General features: G+C 48.0%; 1 protein-coding gene and 1 long non-coding RNA gene across 2 annotated transcripts; one reads left to right on the top strand and one right to left on the bottom strand.

The window, feature by feature from the left end:
* Window positions 1-1,434: 1,434 nt before the first annotated feature.
* Window positions 1,435-6,882, bottom strand: LOC308508429. The gene is made up of 3 exons (XR_013995026.1): window positions 6,438-6,882; window positions 6,241-6,311; window positions 1,435-4,929 (listed from the first exon to the last, which is right to left on the bottom strand). It is a non-coding gene; the product is annotated as an uncharacterized lncRNA (long non-coding RNA).
* On the top strand, window positions 5,332-6,450 carry MARVELD1 (MARVEL domain containing 1). The gene has a single exon (XM_081075073.1). The coding sequence runs from the start codon at window positions 5,498-5,500 to the stop codon at window positions 6,017-6,019; it is 522 nt and encodes a 173-aa protein (XP_080931199.1). The 5' UTR covers window positions 5,332-5,497; the 3' UTR covers window positions 6,020-6,450.
* Window positions 6,883-15,448: the final 8,566 nt, after the last annotated feature.

The following is a 15,448-nucleotide window of genomic DNA, read 5'->3' as shown; positions in this document are numbered from 1 at the left end:
GCATCATCTGATGGGGGCTCTGGGCTCCAGCTCAGCCCTGGGGGTCCACTTTTCCTGTTTTAAAGTGCCAGCTGTGGGTGGGCTGGGCAGGTAGGGGGACAAATCCCCCTTTCTTGCAGCCCCTCACGTAGCAGTGAGCAATGGAAACAGCATATGCAGTTGGGCTCTGCAGATCTTAGGCCCATAGCAACTACACCCACTCTCGTGGCCTCTTGCCTGGCCCCCTACCTGCTGACCATCTCCACAAAATGGGGACCATTCTTTGTTGCCTCTTAGGGGCAGTCCTCTGATGTCTTGTCTCCTCCCATACGAAAGCCAAAGTCCCAGATATACGCAGTGATTAAAAGCCTGGACTTGGAATCAATATTGAATTTCATTCTCCACTAGATATGTGATATTAGGTAAGTCACATAACTTCCCGTGTCTCAGTTTTTTCATTTTAAAGTGGAGGTGGTTTTAATAGCTCCTACTTCACAAGGCTATTGTGGAAAGTAAATGAAACAAGTGTGGAAAGTACCTGGCATGGCACTTGGAACATGGTAAGTGCTCTGCAAATGTTGATTATTACTATTGAGCCACTGCCACTTTTATCCAAGGCTGACTGGCAGAGTGGTGGTTGACTCGGGGTGTCTGTCCATCCTCATAGGTAAGGCCCCTCCTTTCCCGCAGGAATGTGCTCCGCTGTGGTCTGCACATCCCGGTCACAGGTCCCAGCAGGAGGTCACTTGAGCATCTCATGGGCAGCCTCTTAATGACGTGGTCTCCAGGGCGCCTACTTTGGTCACCCGTATTTACTTAGCCTTAAGGACGCAGCCTTACCAGCCAGCGTGCTGGGTGGCTTCACACAAAGATAAGCCTCAGCAGGTGCCTGTGGCTCCTGCTCTGGTCCTGGCCAGCTTTCCCTGGGGGGTGAGGGCTAAGCTTTGCCAGGGTCGAATGCCTTTACCACTTGCCCAGCTCAGCCCATGAACACTTGCTCTGCGTCAGCACAAAGGTGCCCAGAGTCCAGGCTGCCCCATGGTCTCAGGAAAGGCCAGGCACTCCTTGGGGGCTGAATTAACAAGCTCAAGAGCCACCCACCTCCACCCCAGGGGCCCCTGTTCCCACAGCCTGGCGGGAGCCACCTTGGGAACAGGCCTAGAGGTGTGAGTCACTTGGCCCACAAATGAGAGGGCCTGTGGGGGCCTGGCTCACTGAGCTCTTTGCTCTGTAGCCGCAGGGAACTTCCTACATGGGAGCTGTCCCAATGGTGTCACAGAGTGAACACTGGACTGAGTCAGGAGACCTAAATTACAATTAGGCACTCACATCATCAACAAGCTGTGTGACCTGGAACAAGTCACTTACCTTTTCTGCGCCTCAGTGACCCCTCCAAAAAAGGATGAGCCTGGAGCAAATGATGTTTTAAGGTCTCTTCCAGCTCAGGCACATAATGATAGGTACATAGAAATGTTTATTTAATAATTTAACAATGCGCTTCAAGGCAGGATTCTATAGGTAAAGGCACCCATCTTTCTCACTCTGCATTTTGCCTTTGCTGTTAGCTGATTTGTGTCAAGTGCCAGCTCAGGGCCTGGCATGTAACAGGTGTTAAACCAGTGTGAGTTGGGTCTATATATGCAGTGTGTTTATAGTAACCCAGAGACTGAAACAGAACAGAATTGACTGGATAGTAAGACATGGTCCTGGGATCTCAAGCTGAGCACACGTTCCTCCTTCTTACAAGTTGCCTTCCCCTCTGGACATACTGAAAGTCCTTACATTGGAACTTAAAGTATCCATCAAGAATCACGGCTCCTTGTCCTCTAGACAACCTAGGCCCTGCTTTTGCTCACTGTTTCCTCTGCATAGAACAAGGCTAATAAGCTAGACTGCTGTTGTTTCATAAACACTGGCAGAAGACCCAGGATTTCTAAGCCGGAGACAAAGGATTTACCCCTGTGGGCACAGCAAGCAGAGTGGGTGTCACTGTTACATCTTTTCCCCTGGTTCTCAGGTTTCATGGGAGAACACAGAAGGGTCCAGGTGGATGTTACATATGCAAGGCGTTTGCATCGTAGCTGAGGCACACCCAGCTTGGGAAATGCACCATTGTTCCTTTCTACCAAAACCACTTTTATAGTAAGCAGCAAGCAAGCCTGCTCTTTCTCTGGGAGAAGATGTTCCCTCATCCCTCAAAGTTGTTGGCTACAAACACAAGACTCAGAAACCACTGGGGAAAGAGCAGTCATGGCCTTGCGTTTTGGGCATACCCAGTGATAACATCCAGGGATGCTCAGAACCCAGGGTGGACGCCTTCCCAACAATGCCCATCCCCCATCTATGCTTGTCAAAATTCCATCCATCCTCAAATGACACTTGTTCTTGCGGCTTCCCCCAGCTCTGCCATCACACATACTCTCTCCTTCCTTTTCATGTTTTCCTTATAATTCTCATCTAGCCCTCTCTTTTGTGTCTACAACTGTCCCTCCCTTACCAGCGAAGTGCAAACACTTTGAGGGTAGGAGTTAGTCCTTTTCCTGTATTCCAAACCCAGATTGTTTGCATCCAGGAGTTGCTTAGACCATATTTGTTGAGTTGGAGCAATCAAGATCTTTGTGCATGGTTATGCTTTTACAGAGAGTCTGCTGGACCGCCTCTTGGAATGTCTTCAGGATTCCAAAGGCTAAAAATATCTCCCCAAAGCCACTGTATTGACTTTTTGTAAGGAACAGGACTTGGCTGGTGAGGCTAAAGGTTTGTGCCCACCAGGTGGCGCTCCACCCTTAAATCTCCAAGTGCCTTTTTTAGAAGAAGGAAAGATTCTCATCTATGCCTCGAAATGTTTATTCTTGTTAGGTTCCCTACTCACAGTAGTAGTTTGTGTGGCATAACCCACTGTCATCGGTCCAGCACCCAGATTCAGCCTGCAGCTGCCTGTCCTAGCCCCAACCCTTCACAAGGCTGGCACTCCATGGGTTGCTAAGTGATGCTGAAGGAAAAGCCCTGAAATTGGGGTCAGAAGACCTAGGTTTGACTCCCCACACTGACACTGACTGGTTGTTTCTTTGGGCAAGTCACATAACCTTGCTAGGTCCCTGTAAGAGCAGCTGAGAATAAAATATAGGAAAGTATATAAAAGCACTTTGAATGTGGACCTCAAGTCAGCCACTCCGAGGCTCCTGTTTAAACTGTCACCCATCAGCTCTGTCAACGTGGTCAACTTCCTTAACCCTCCAAACCTTGGTTTCTCCATCAGTGAATCAATACTTGCTAACAGCAGTTATTTTATAGATTTGGTGTAAGGATTAGGTAGAATAATGAATACAAAGGGCTTATCATGGTGCTTACTGTATAGCAAGCATTCCTTTCCTAATGATCACATATATATGTTGTATCCTTAACCCCTAAAACAGAGCCTAGCACTTAATAGGTGCTTAATAGCCATTTGCTAAATGGAAGGATTTCACAGATGAGGAAACTGAGGCAGAAAGAGGTCCCAGCACTAGGGAGTGATGAAGCAGTGATGCGTAGCTAGGCAGTCTGCCTCCAGGGCCTGCAACCAGTGTCTACACCGTGTTGTCTTCCACAGATGTGAGTGTTATAATCACCATCTGTTTATGTAAAATATGCATCCAGAGATTGCTAGGGCAGGGGCTATGTGGGCAGTGAGAGGCATGAGCCCCCTGAGCAGCCACGTAGTTTTTCTCCTCCAAGGGGAGCTAGGCTGCTGGAAAAGGGACCTGCTCAGCCAGGCCAGGGGTCATGGACTACTCATCTCGTGACCAGGAGATGACAGACTAGTTCTGCAGGACAGGATTAGCTGGGGCTCTGATGCATGCACAGTCCTCAAGGCAAGAGGGCCCTCTCAGGTCCATAGTTGTTTCTACATCCACTCCAGTGACATTTACTGAGTCTCCTATGTGCCAGGCACAGGCAAAGATGGATAAGGTGTAATAACCAATGGTTCTGAGATAGCAGACTCAGAACTACTGCAGAGGGAGGCTTTAAGTGGGAGCCTAGGAGAATCAGCAATCACCAGTCTGGGAGGCTGGACCAAAGGAAGGATCATTTAAACTGGGCATTGAAAGATAAGGAGGACTGTGCCAGCTAAGTGGAGTCTGGGAATGAAGGGCATTCCAAACTTATTTGGGAAACAAGGTTTGGTGATGTTCGCATGCTGGGTGGTAGGTAGGATAGGTAAAGAAAGGAAGTGGGAAGTCAGGAAATCGAAATCAGTTGGGGCCATATTGGGAAATATGCCGATAGAAGAGATAGACCCCTATCCTGTGGTGAGTGGGGGAAGCAGTGTAACAACCAGGTCTGTGTTTTATAAAGATGCCACAGCACACATAGGTTGCATCAGAAGGAGAAAGAAAAGAGACCAGCTGCAATGGCCAGCTTCCTGGTCTTAACCCCTCCCCCTAGGCTTCATTTTCCTCCTCCATAAATGAGGAAAATAATTGTATACATTGCCTGGCCTGGGTTGTTTTGAGACTCAAATGAGAATACATGTAAAGCACGAGAACAATAATGTGAAGCAGCATTAAGCCTCCATTACTGGCCGTTTTGCCTAGTAATTAAGCACATGGGCTTTACTATGGCAGGCTTGAGTTTGTATCCTGGCTGTGTTGGGTAGCATATTTTTAAGCTAAGCGAGACTCCGTGGCAAGGAGGCTTGGAAAACAAGTGATTCGACTGGTGGGACTTGGATTTGTGGCGTGTAGGAGGGGCAGTGGGGCCTCTGGTGGCTGATGGTCCCTTTCTTTGACACGGAGAACTCGGATGGCTGAGACAAAGTCTGAGCCCAGTTTTGGACAGGATTAAGTTTGCGGTGGGCGCTGCAGGATAGGCCGGGTGTCCAGGTGAGAATGGATGTCAATTCAAGACTAGCACTGCTCTCCTCCTGCGCGAAGGCGCCAAGGCAAAGCCGGGAGGCCGCGGTGGGCACTTAACAGGAGAAAGGAGAAAGAACGGCACTCAGCCAGATACTGGAAGAATGCTCCGGAAGGCAGCTTTCCCCTCCAAGGCTGGACCGGAGCCAGGGAGGCAGGGCGAGCAGGGTGGCCCCCGATGTGGCAAACTTCACTTAAGCCGGATAGAGCGGAAGTCCCGCGGTTGGCTGGAGGGGTGCGGATGCCCTCCGCCCTGCCCTGAGGAGTCAGGAATGCGAGCTAGGAGTCTGGCGCCGATGGGGAAGAGGGGCGCCAGGGTAGTGAGCGAGGCCGAGAGAGAGAGATGGCAGGAAGCCGGGAGGAGCTAGTGGGGGTGGAGACCGACGAGGGGAAGGGGAAGGGAAAGGGCGGGTAAGAGGGGTGGAGAGAGGGAGAGAAAGGTTGGGGGGAGGAGAGAGGGGAGGAAGTGTGGGGAACAGGGGAGAGGAAGAGCGAAGGACTAGGAAGGAGCCAGGAGGCCGCGGCGGGCGCAGCGGGAACGTTGGCCCGGTCGCCCCTGCGAGCAAGGCGCCGCCATTCCGCTACTCGGGGCGCCGCCGCCGCCGCCACCGCGCCCGGGGGCCATGCTCCCGCCGCCCCCGCGCCAGCCGCCGCCCCAGGCGCGCGCGGCCCGCGGTGCGGTGCGCCTGCAGAGGGCCTTCCTGCGCGGCCCGCTGGGCGTGCTGCGGGTGCTGCAGCTGCTGGCTGGCGCCGCCTTCTGGATTACCATCGCCACCAGCAGGTACCAGGGCCCCGTGCACTTCGCGCTCTTCGTGTCGGTGCTCTTCTGGCTGCTGACCCTGGGCCTCTACTTCCTCACACTGCTGGGCAAGCACGAGCTGGTGCCCGTTCTGGGCTCGCGCTGGCTCGTGGTCAACGTGGCGCACGACCTGCTGGCAGCAGCGCTGTATGGCGCCGCGACAGCCATCATGATCGACCAGACCCAGAGACACAGCTACTGCAACCTCAAGGATTACCAGATGTCCTGCGCCTACCACGCCTTCCTGGCGGCCGCCGTCTGCGGCGGCCTCTGCCTCGGCCTCTACCTGCTCTCAGCGCTCTACGGCTGCTGTCGCCGCTACCAGGGCGAGCAGGAGGTGGCGTGAGGCCACTGCGCCGCGGGACGGGGGACCCTGCGGAGACCTGTGCCCCAGCCCTTCCTGCCGCCCCGCGACTGTGCGCCCTGGCACCCTCCCTTGCCCTGCATTCCCGCACAGAACACGCCCAAGCACCCTGACACGCAGTTCCCATCGGACTGCATAGCCACCGCCCAGAGCCCCGACCGCTGCGCCGGATGCGCTGTCTCCAGGGACCCAAGCCCGGCTACCTCCAAGAGGCAGACGCGCACTCTCAGACTGGCCTCCCCGGGGCGACACCTCGTGGTTCCTCTTGTCTTCCCTGCGGAGAGAGAGACGTGGACAGGCGCCGCGTAGATCCGGGGGAGGCTCCCAAATTGGAAGCGGTCTTCTGGCTGCGCCCCTGCCGCCTCCCTTCAGCCCTGCGGTGGGAAGAGCATCCACTTACCCTGGCCCCTCTTCCAGCCTCGAGTGCTGTAAAAAGCAGGCACGCAGCCGCTGGCGGAGCTGGGGACAAGTCTCCACTGGTCCCGGGATGAGCGATGAGTTTGGTTTTAGCTTGGAATTGTGAGGGCATTTTGCGCAGTCCTTCCCGACTCATGCTTTGATGTCTTTGGGTGGAGTCCATCTCCAAAGGCCAAGATGGATGGCAAGGGCCCATGGGCTGTACTCTTGCGTCTGCCTGCTCCGCTTTTGTCCTCACGGTTCATGGAGGCCAGGCCTCAAATCACACTAGTTTCCCAGGCCTTGCCTTCCCAGCCTTCCTCTCACAGCCTTCCGCCCCACTCCCACCTTCCAGTATCTTTTTGCATTAGAGATGACACACAACCACCACGGAATGTTAGGGTGAGCCCCACTCTTTCTTATTACAGATGGAGCCCTAGAGCTTGCTCATAAGAACAGCCAGAATGAGATTTAGAACCCCTCCCAATCCAGCGCTGTTTACATTAAAGCAGTGGGTGTTCCTAGAGATACTGGCTCAAGAGTTACCCTCAGAAAAGAGGGTTTCCAGGCCAAATGGATTTGTCAAAGGTGCTATCTCGCCTTTTTGGAGAGTCATGAGCATATCAAAGGCTCTGAGAAGTCTCTCTGTAAAAGAAGACAGAGTAATAAGTGTTTACTGCCCTTGGGCCTGGATCAGTTTTTGCCACCTTAAGGTTCCTGGCAGCCATGTGCTGTCCTGGTTCTCATTCCTTCCTAAGGGGCCCAACCCATCGGTTGTGGTCTGTTTGAAGATATGGGGTGCTCTCTCTCTTTCCCAGGGACTTTCTCTAGCAGAGGGAGGGCCCAGCCTTTGAGGGAAAATAGCTGCCCCTGCCAGTCCTGTGAGAGGCCTGGGAACTGGTGGCTTTGAACATTCTTTTACATTGTTTGGGAAATAAAGCCAAGGTTATTCAGATGGCTTCCCAAGTCAAAAGGAACATCACCTGCAAGAGATCCTGGCATCGACCTTAACAGCAATTACACTTACTAAGGAGAAGAAAGCTCTCTGGAGTAGGGGTGAACAGCTGGCCCAGCCTCTGTAAGGTAAGACACTGGGACTTTTGGAGAGATACAGGCTTTTGAATAAAAAACACAGAGCTCCTCCTTTTCTAAAAATTAGAGGGTTTTTATTCAGAGAGCAACTTGGAGGTGGGACAATAATAACTACAATGTCCAAACAGTTGTGACAATTCAACCTTTTTGCTAAATCCTTGAAAGGTCTGCTCTTCGAAAAAAAATCACCCCTCTCTGGATTGGAAACTAGAATAGGGGAAGCCAGAATGTGTCTTTGTGAGCATGTTTTCAAGGCTTAGGGGAAGAGGTGTTAGGTTTCTTTGTGGGAGCTATGAAGACCTGGGTGGCAATAAAGGGCACTTATGTAAGTTTTACGCAGTCACCATAGCAGTTATCTCGCCCTCTCTGCCTGGTCCTGGTCAGAGCGCTTAGATGTATTCATTTCATTCTCTCAACAACCCTATTGAGGTGGGTTCTATTATTCCCATTTTCCATCTGAGGAAAATGAGTCACAGAGAGGTTGAGTAACTTGCCCGGAGTCTCCCAGCTGGTGAAGGGCGGAGCTAGAATTTTAACCCGGGCAGTTTGGTCTCTTCAGGACCAGGCTATACTGTATATAGTAGAGGGTCAATACATGTTAGATACCGTTAACATGGTTATTTCAAAAATTTTTAAATTGTGGTAAAATATACATAACATAAAATTAACCATTTTTGAGTGGACAGTTCAGTGACATTAAGTATATACACATTGCTGTGCAACCATCACCACCATCCATCTGCAGAAGTTTTCATCTTGCAAAACTACTCTGTACTGATTAAAATTGTGGTTATCTCTGGTGTTTTCTCTCCTCTGGGAAATCCCAGAACAGTGAGCCCTTCAGTATCTCAGGTTGGCATGCTGCTGCCGCCATACGCCAGGCAGGGTAACTGGTCCCTCACCAGAGCCTGGGGGTGGGCTTTGCTGGGAATCTTGGGAGTGCCTCAGAAACCCAGTGACTTTGGTTCTCCTGTTGCAGGTTTCCATGTTGCTGAGGCTGTGGAGATTCCCAGGGCCTGCTGCTTTGGATGGGCAACACTATTCTGACCTGGGCCAGCACAGGGTTTCGGAGTGGAGAGAGGGAACGACCTCTGCTCAGCAGCTTCCTATCAACACCATCCAATGCAATAGCCAAGATGGGTGAAGATTCATTTTGTCTTAACACAAGAGAAATCCCAATTCTTGTGCTAGGATTTGGGCACGAGATTCCAAATACCTGGGACTGAGCCATGTGCCTCTATACACTAAACAATGGGTTTTGGCTCCAGCTTTTGTTCCTTTTTTCTTAGACCATCATCTAAGCTGCATCCTCAGCTCAGATCCAGGCCCCTGAGGATGTCTTCTTAGCCCCCCAGCCCACGGTGCTCTGTCTGTGGTCGGGTGACCTTGCTCAGGAGCAGATCTCTCCTTGGCCTTCATGGTAACTTACCATCCAGGTGTGCCTGAAACATTCCGGTGCTCACTGACTCTCCTAGATGTGCCTTCCGCTTGGCCTTCAGCTGCTTCTACAGATATGAGAAGGACATGTCAGATGGCCCCCACAACCATTCCCTCCTTGCCCTAAAGGCCTTGTGCCGTGGGAATGGCCACCTGACCTGGCCCAGAACTTTTGGATATTGGAGTCAATCTTATTGGTCTCTCTCTTTGGACTGCAGGATGCAGTCTTGCCTCAGACCACTGTGGGTTGCGCCCAGCCCAAAGTCTGGGACCACTTACGGACCCAGGAGAGATTTTTTTCCAGCGTACTATTATACAAAGGCCAAAAGAGAGGGTGTGAGTGAGAGGGCTGAGGGCTGGAAGGGAGAGGGGACCCATGTGCCTCATTTAATAGTTTAGTGGTGATTACTAACATGCTTTTCTGAATAAAGTTTGGTTTGTCTGATCTTGGTGTTCGTGTCTTCTGGCCCCTGCAGTAACCTGTTCTAGGTCCCCCCACCTCCCTCCATCTTCTCATTATGCCACAGTATCCTGTTGTCTGTCTCCCCGGCTTCCCTCTTTTTTTCTGGAAGGGTAAGGAAAATGAGTTCACAGATTTCCAGCACATTTAGAGCAGGACACAGGAACCAGAGGGGGTGAAAAAACTGCCTGTGCAGAGGGAATTCCAGAGACTCCTTTTCCGGCTTTCAATGGGCCCTCTGTTTGGGAAGCTCCATTGCCTGATGGGCAGGCGCAGAATGACCATGCTCATGGACCCAGAAGGGTTCTGTTCTAGTCCAACTGCGTTATTGTACAGATGGGGAAATGAACCCCATGGTGAAGTGGCAACTTGCCTGATGTCACAGAGCTGAGTAGAGATAGAGTGGGGTCTCCTGGAGCCCAGGCTCTGGTTCTTTTCCTGCAGACTACTACCTGTTCTGGTGTTGGCTCCTGGACATGCCCCACCAGGTTTGTCTCCCTGATTCTAGCCACAGCTTGCTGACTAAGGTGCCCTGGAACGGGTAGGAGGACAGTTAACAGCCTTCCTTGTTGGCTCTTCCCTCCTATGCCCTGGGCCTGAAGTCTGCCAGGACATAGGATTCTACTGACAAATCTCAAAACCCACTTAGAACAACAGCTCTGATGCTGTATGTGGTCCACACCCACTCTGTTTCAAAGCACCCTCCCCAACATACAACACAAACACACATAGACACACACACAGGCGTGCGCATGCAAGTGCCCTCTTCATGGTTTGGATTTACAGGGTAGTGGAAAATGCCACCAGCTGCCAAGGGCCCTCCCTTACCACATTCTCTCTGATTCTATTCATGAAATTCATCCAAAATGAAAAGCGGCCTACCTTTATGCAAAAGCTGGTAGGCCCCTGCTCTACTTTAGCTCAGTGAAGAATCCAGCAATTGAAAATGTGCTGCTTACATTACCTTATTTGGTCTTGTCAACAATCTTAGTTTGGCATTGACAATTCAATAGGCAAAGTGGAGCCCCAGAGAGAAGGACCTTATCCATGGTCACACAGGCAGTGACAGGAAGGACTAGAAGGCAGCCAGTTGCTAAGCCCCTCTGGGCCTCTGGCAGGCTCTAAAGTTTAGGTGGAATTTGGTTTTCCCACCTGGAGAGCAGGTGTTCAAGAATGGTCTCATCTGACCTTTTTCTGTTTTATGCTGGGGGCGCTTTGAAATAAGACACTCCTGCTCAAAAACATGACTGAAACCATTTGAGCCTGGAGAATCCGAGAGATTTGCTCATTTATGTCTAGTACTTTTCCTGCTTTTCTAAGGAGGGTGTGGGGTGGTTGTGGTGAGAAAGAGCTAAACCACTAACATTTTCAGGGATGAAAGGAAAGAGCAGGAATATAAGAGAGAAAGGTCTGGTTAGTACTGTTTATTTATATTTTTATTATTTTGTTTGTTACAGTAGTTATGTGTAAAATAAATGCCAATATATAGCCATAAAAATGTAACAGTAATATATATTCATTAAATAATCAAACTGTTCAGAAGTGTACAAAGTAAAAAGAGAAGACATTCAATCGTCCTAATCTCATGCCCTAGAGAGAAACCATTGTTAACTATTAACTCTCCTTCCTTAATTTTTATAACTAATCAAATGTACATGGATACACAAACACATACGTATATACATTCAGAGTCTTCTGCAACTTGTTCTTTAAAATTAACAAATGTATAATTCTATGTGTTCAATAAATATAATATAATTTAACCCTTTCTGAATGTTCATATGACTAGTCAGGGACTGCAAGAATTTTGTGGTCTTTCCGGAATCTTTCTAACTTTCTCACATTGGTTAACTTTGTTACTTCCTTGGCTGCTTCCTATAGAAATCATACTGAAACCCTTAAGGGGGGGGCTTAGGAGATGAAGTGGCTCACCCAGGTCCGTGCTCTTTCTAGCCCCACACAGCCTAGAGTAGCGAGGAAGGGAGAGAGTACTAGGGCAACTGTATCCGCATTGCAGCCAGTTTTGAGGAGAGGAGCGCCAGGGACTAGGGTTAGTGGGGGTACCTGGAAAGAGATGAGGAGGGCCTGAGATTCTCTGGGCCCCATGGGGCTAAGGAAGGGTATGCTGGGGAGGTGGCCAGAATCCAAGGAGAGCAGCTGGGCATAGCCAGCAGGATGATGGCTCCTAATTTGAAAGATCCTTTGCCCTCCCTGTTCCATGACCCTTGCTTTGAACTGGCTGGCTATCTGGGATCTTGCAGGCAGCAAGGCTGCGATGTTCCCTCCTTAGCACTGAGGTGAGGGCATGCTCCCAGAAGCAGTCCCTCTCGCGTCATAGCGGCATCTATTACCCTCTAGTGGGGTGCTGGTTCTCCTTGCTGCTATTTCCAGGAGTCCTGAAGAGGGCGCTCTGACACACCGATCGTAAAGCACTTGAGTCAATCTACTACTTGTTCCTTACACGTAACTGTTCATTGTGGATATTCCACGTTAGTGGAAGGCTTTCCATTCTGTGATAATTCAGGGACTCAGGATCCTTCCTCTTTGCAGCCCAGTTGTACCCTCTGCATCGAGTTCACATTTGGGAGAAGGGAAGGAGGAGTAGATTTCTGACTTTTAATGGCTTCTTCTAGAGTGACATCACTTCCACTCACTTCCTTTGGGGATTCATATGATCCAATCTATATACAAGGGGGCTGGCCAGGTATCTGCTGCCCAGATAGACCTCTGAACCATGGAGGGGGAAACAGGACTTTTTGGTGGACAGTTAACTGTCTCTTTCATGGGAGGCCACAAGGTTTTATTGCTGAGGTTTTCATTGCCTTGCTTTGCAAGACTTTTTTTTGCACCCATGTTTGATGAATGGTTGTTTTCATGGCTGCCAAGAGCTGTTGAGTAAGAATGTAACTGCAGGCATTCATTTCCTTGCTGTTTGTCTGACAACTCACTGTCTCACAGCTGGAAAACTCATTACTCATGAATACTTCTTTCCCAGGTACAAGAACATAGAGATGTATTTACTAAACACTTTTCAGAGCAATGGCAGTGAGCTATTAATCCCAATCTATACTCAAATATTAAGTTTAAATATTAGAGAAAATCCAAATATTAAAGAGAATCTAAAAATATATACCAGTCATATATTTCTTTCATTAATCCTTCATAAAAAAATTGAAATGTAATTCATAGAACATAAAATTTCACACAACATAACAAAAATTCTTAGTTTTAAATTAAATTCTTCTCAGTTTTAAAGCGTGGAATTCAGTGGTTTTAGTATATTCACAAAGTTATGCAATTATCACCGCTATCCAGTTCCAAAACATTTCCATCAACCCATAAGAAACCCCTGTACCTGTTAGCAGCCACTCCCAATCTTTTCCTCTCCCCAGTCCCTGGCAACTTTCTGTCTCTATGGATTTGTCTATTCTGGACATTTCATGTAAATGGAATCATACAGTATGTGGCCTTTTGTGTCTGGTTTTTTTTACAAAGCATAATGTTTTCAAAGTTCATCCATGTTGTAGCATGTATCAATACTTTATTCCTTTTTATGGTGAATAATATTCCATTGAATGGGTATATCATACTTTGTTTACCTATCATTCTTTCATTAAATTTTTTTTTTAATTTTGGCAAGATTTACCATCTTAACCATTTTTAAGCACACAGTTTAGTGGTATTAAGTATGTTTATATTGTTGTGCAACCATCACCATCATCCACTTCCAGAGCTCTTCTCATCTTGCAAAACCGAAACTCTGTACCCATTTAATATTAACTCCCCCTCCCTCCAGCCCCCAGCAACTACTATTAAATTTTCTGTCTCTATGAATTTGACTACTTTAGGTACCTCATGTAAGTGAAGTCATACAATATTTGTTTTTTTATGTGACTGGCTTATTTCACTTACTATTAATGTCCTCAAGTTTCATTCATGTTATAGCATGTGTTAGAATTTCATTACTTTTTAACGCTGAATAAGAAAGAGTCCGTTGTATGTTCATACTACATTTTGTTTATCTATTCATCCATTAATGGAAACTTGGGTTGCTTCCTGCTTTTGACTATTGTGAATAATGCTGTAATGAACATGGGTGTACAAATATCTCTTTGAGACCCTACTTTCAATTCTTTTCAGTATGTACCCAAAAGTGGCCTTACTAAATTGTACGGTAATGTTTATGTTTAATTAATATGTTTAGTTTTTGAGGAACTGCCATATTATTTTCCATACAGGCTGCATCATTTACATTCCCACTAACAGTGCACAAGGGGTCCAGTTTATCCCCATCCTCACCAATGCTTGTTATTTTATGTTTTATTCTTTTATTTTAAAACAAGCATTCATTGAGTATTTACTATGCCAAAGGTCTATACTTTGCAGAAACTGGGGCTGTCAAGATGTTAAGTCTCAGCCTCCCTGCTCTCAGGAACTCAGAGTAATGAAGGCAAACTCTCACATTCAAGAAATAGATTAAAATGCAAGGTGATAGGTGATTAATAGAGATGGAACATAGTTCTATGTAAACACAGAGGAGGAAGTGATGAATTATTTGGGGTAGGCTTCACAAAGTTCTTGACATTCAAGTTGGATATTGAAAGATGTGGGAGGAGGTCAGGTGGAGGGGGAAGGGTATTCTAAGCTGACAAAGCAACACATAATAGCCAGCATCCAAGATAGCCTCCGGGATGGCTCCAATTATTTTGACCTCCTGGTAGTCCTGCTCTTGTATAATCCTTCCATTATGCACTGGGAGGCTGAGTGGTTCTGACCCATAAAATCAATAGGATATTGTGAAAATGACAGTGTGTGACTTCTGAGGATATATCATAGAAGACCTGTGGTTTCCTGCCTTGCGCCCTCTTGGATCTTTTGCTCTAGGGGAAGTCAGATGCCATGTCATGAGGACACTCAAGATGTCTTCTGGAGAGTCCTAAGTGAAGAGGAAGTGAAACCTCCTGCCAGCCTGTCAGCATGAGAGTATCAGCATCAACTTGTCTACCACGTGAGGAAGTAATCACGGAGGCCAATCCTTCTGCTCCATCAAGGCTTCCGATGACGGCAGCCCTGGCCAACATCCGACTGCAAATGCATGAAATCCCTGAGCCAAAACTGACCACCAAATCACTCATGATTTCCTGACCAAAACCATCCAAAAGCCAAAACCCAATGTGAGATAATATATATTTATTGTTTTAAGCCACTAAGTTTTGAAATAATTAGTTACACTGCAAGCATTAACTTCTACAGCTAGAAGCATGAAAACTAATACAGCTAAAAGCATGAAAAGATCTGGTATACAGGCATAACTTGGAGATATTTCGGGTTTGGTTCCAGACCACTGCAATAAAGCAAGTCATAATCTTTTTGCTGGTAGAGGGTCTTTCTTTCAATTTGTAAAAAACACATTAGTGAAGCGCAATAAATGGAAGCACAATGGTATGCCTGTGCTGTGGAAATGGTGGCATAGCGACCACAGCCAAGAACCACAAGGTCTGTGCAAGAGAGGGCTAGGGAGCCATCTGGTGGACGAAGGCATGCTTAGACATTCCCTTCTCTCTTCCCACTCCTATTTTTCCAGCTTTTCTACCCAGCATTGCCCAGTAATAAGGCCACAGGGAGGTGCATGAGTCAATTATGTGGGCCATACATACCCTTGCTTATAGATAATGTTAAGGTATTATCCTCTTTTACTATTTCATTTTCTCCCTAGTTTCTTCCACCTATCTACTATCCAGGGGAAAACATCGGTGGCACCAGGATTTGAGATAAAGAATATAGACTCAGAATGCTGGGGAAGGGAAAGAAGGAACTAGGAGAACTTGATTACAAAAAATCCGAGTCAGACCTCAGAAAGTGTATAGGAGTCCAGCTGACCAATCTCTAATTACTGGGGAAAGCCTTTGTTCATTGATGTTGGCCATGACTGTTGTCCCTTTTTGGTCTTTAGAAACTTCTTGTATCCTCCAGTGATTCCCCTAAATAGTGTCTAAGAGTTCTTGAATAATATCCTTCAATTCTAT

This window comes from Rhinolophus hipposideros (genome assembly GCF_964194185.1).
Source record: "Rhinolophus hipposideros genome assembly, chromosome: 15".
NCBI classification, from domain to species: Eukaryota; Metazoa; Chordata; class Mammalia; order Chiroptera; family Rhinolophidae; genus Rhinolophus; species Rhinolophus hipposideros.
The sequence above is the reverse complement of the archived record's forward strand: the minus strand, read 5'-3'. Positions and strand labels throughout refer to the sequence as shown.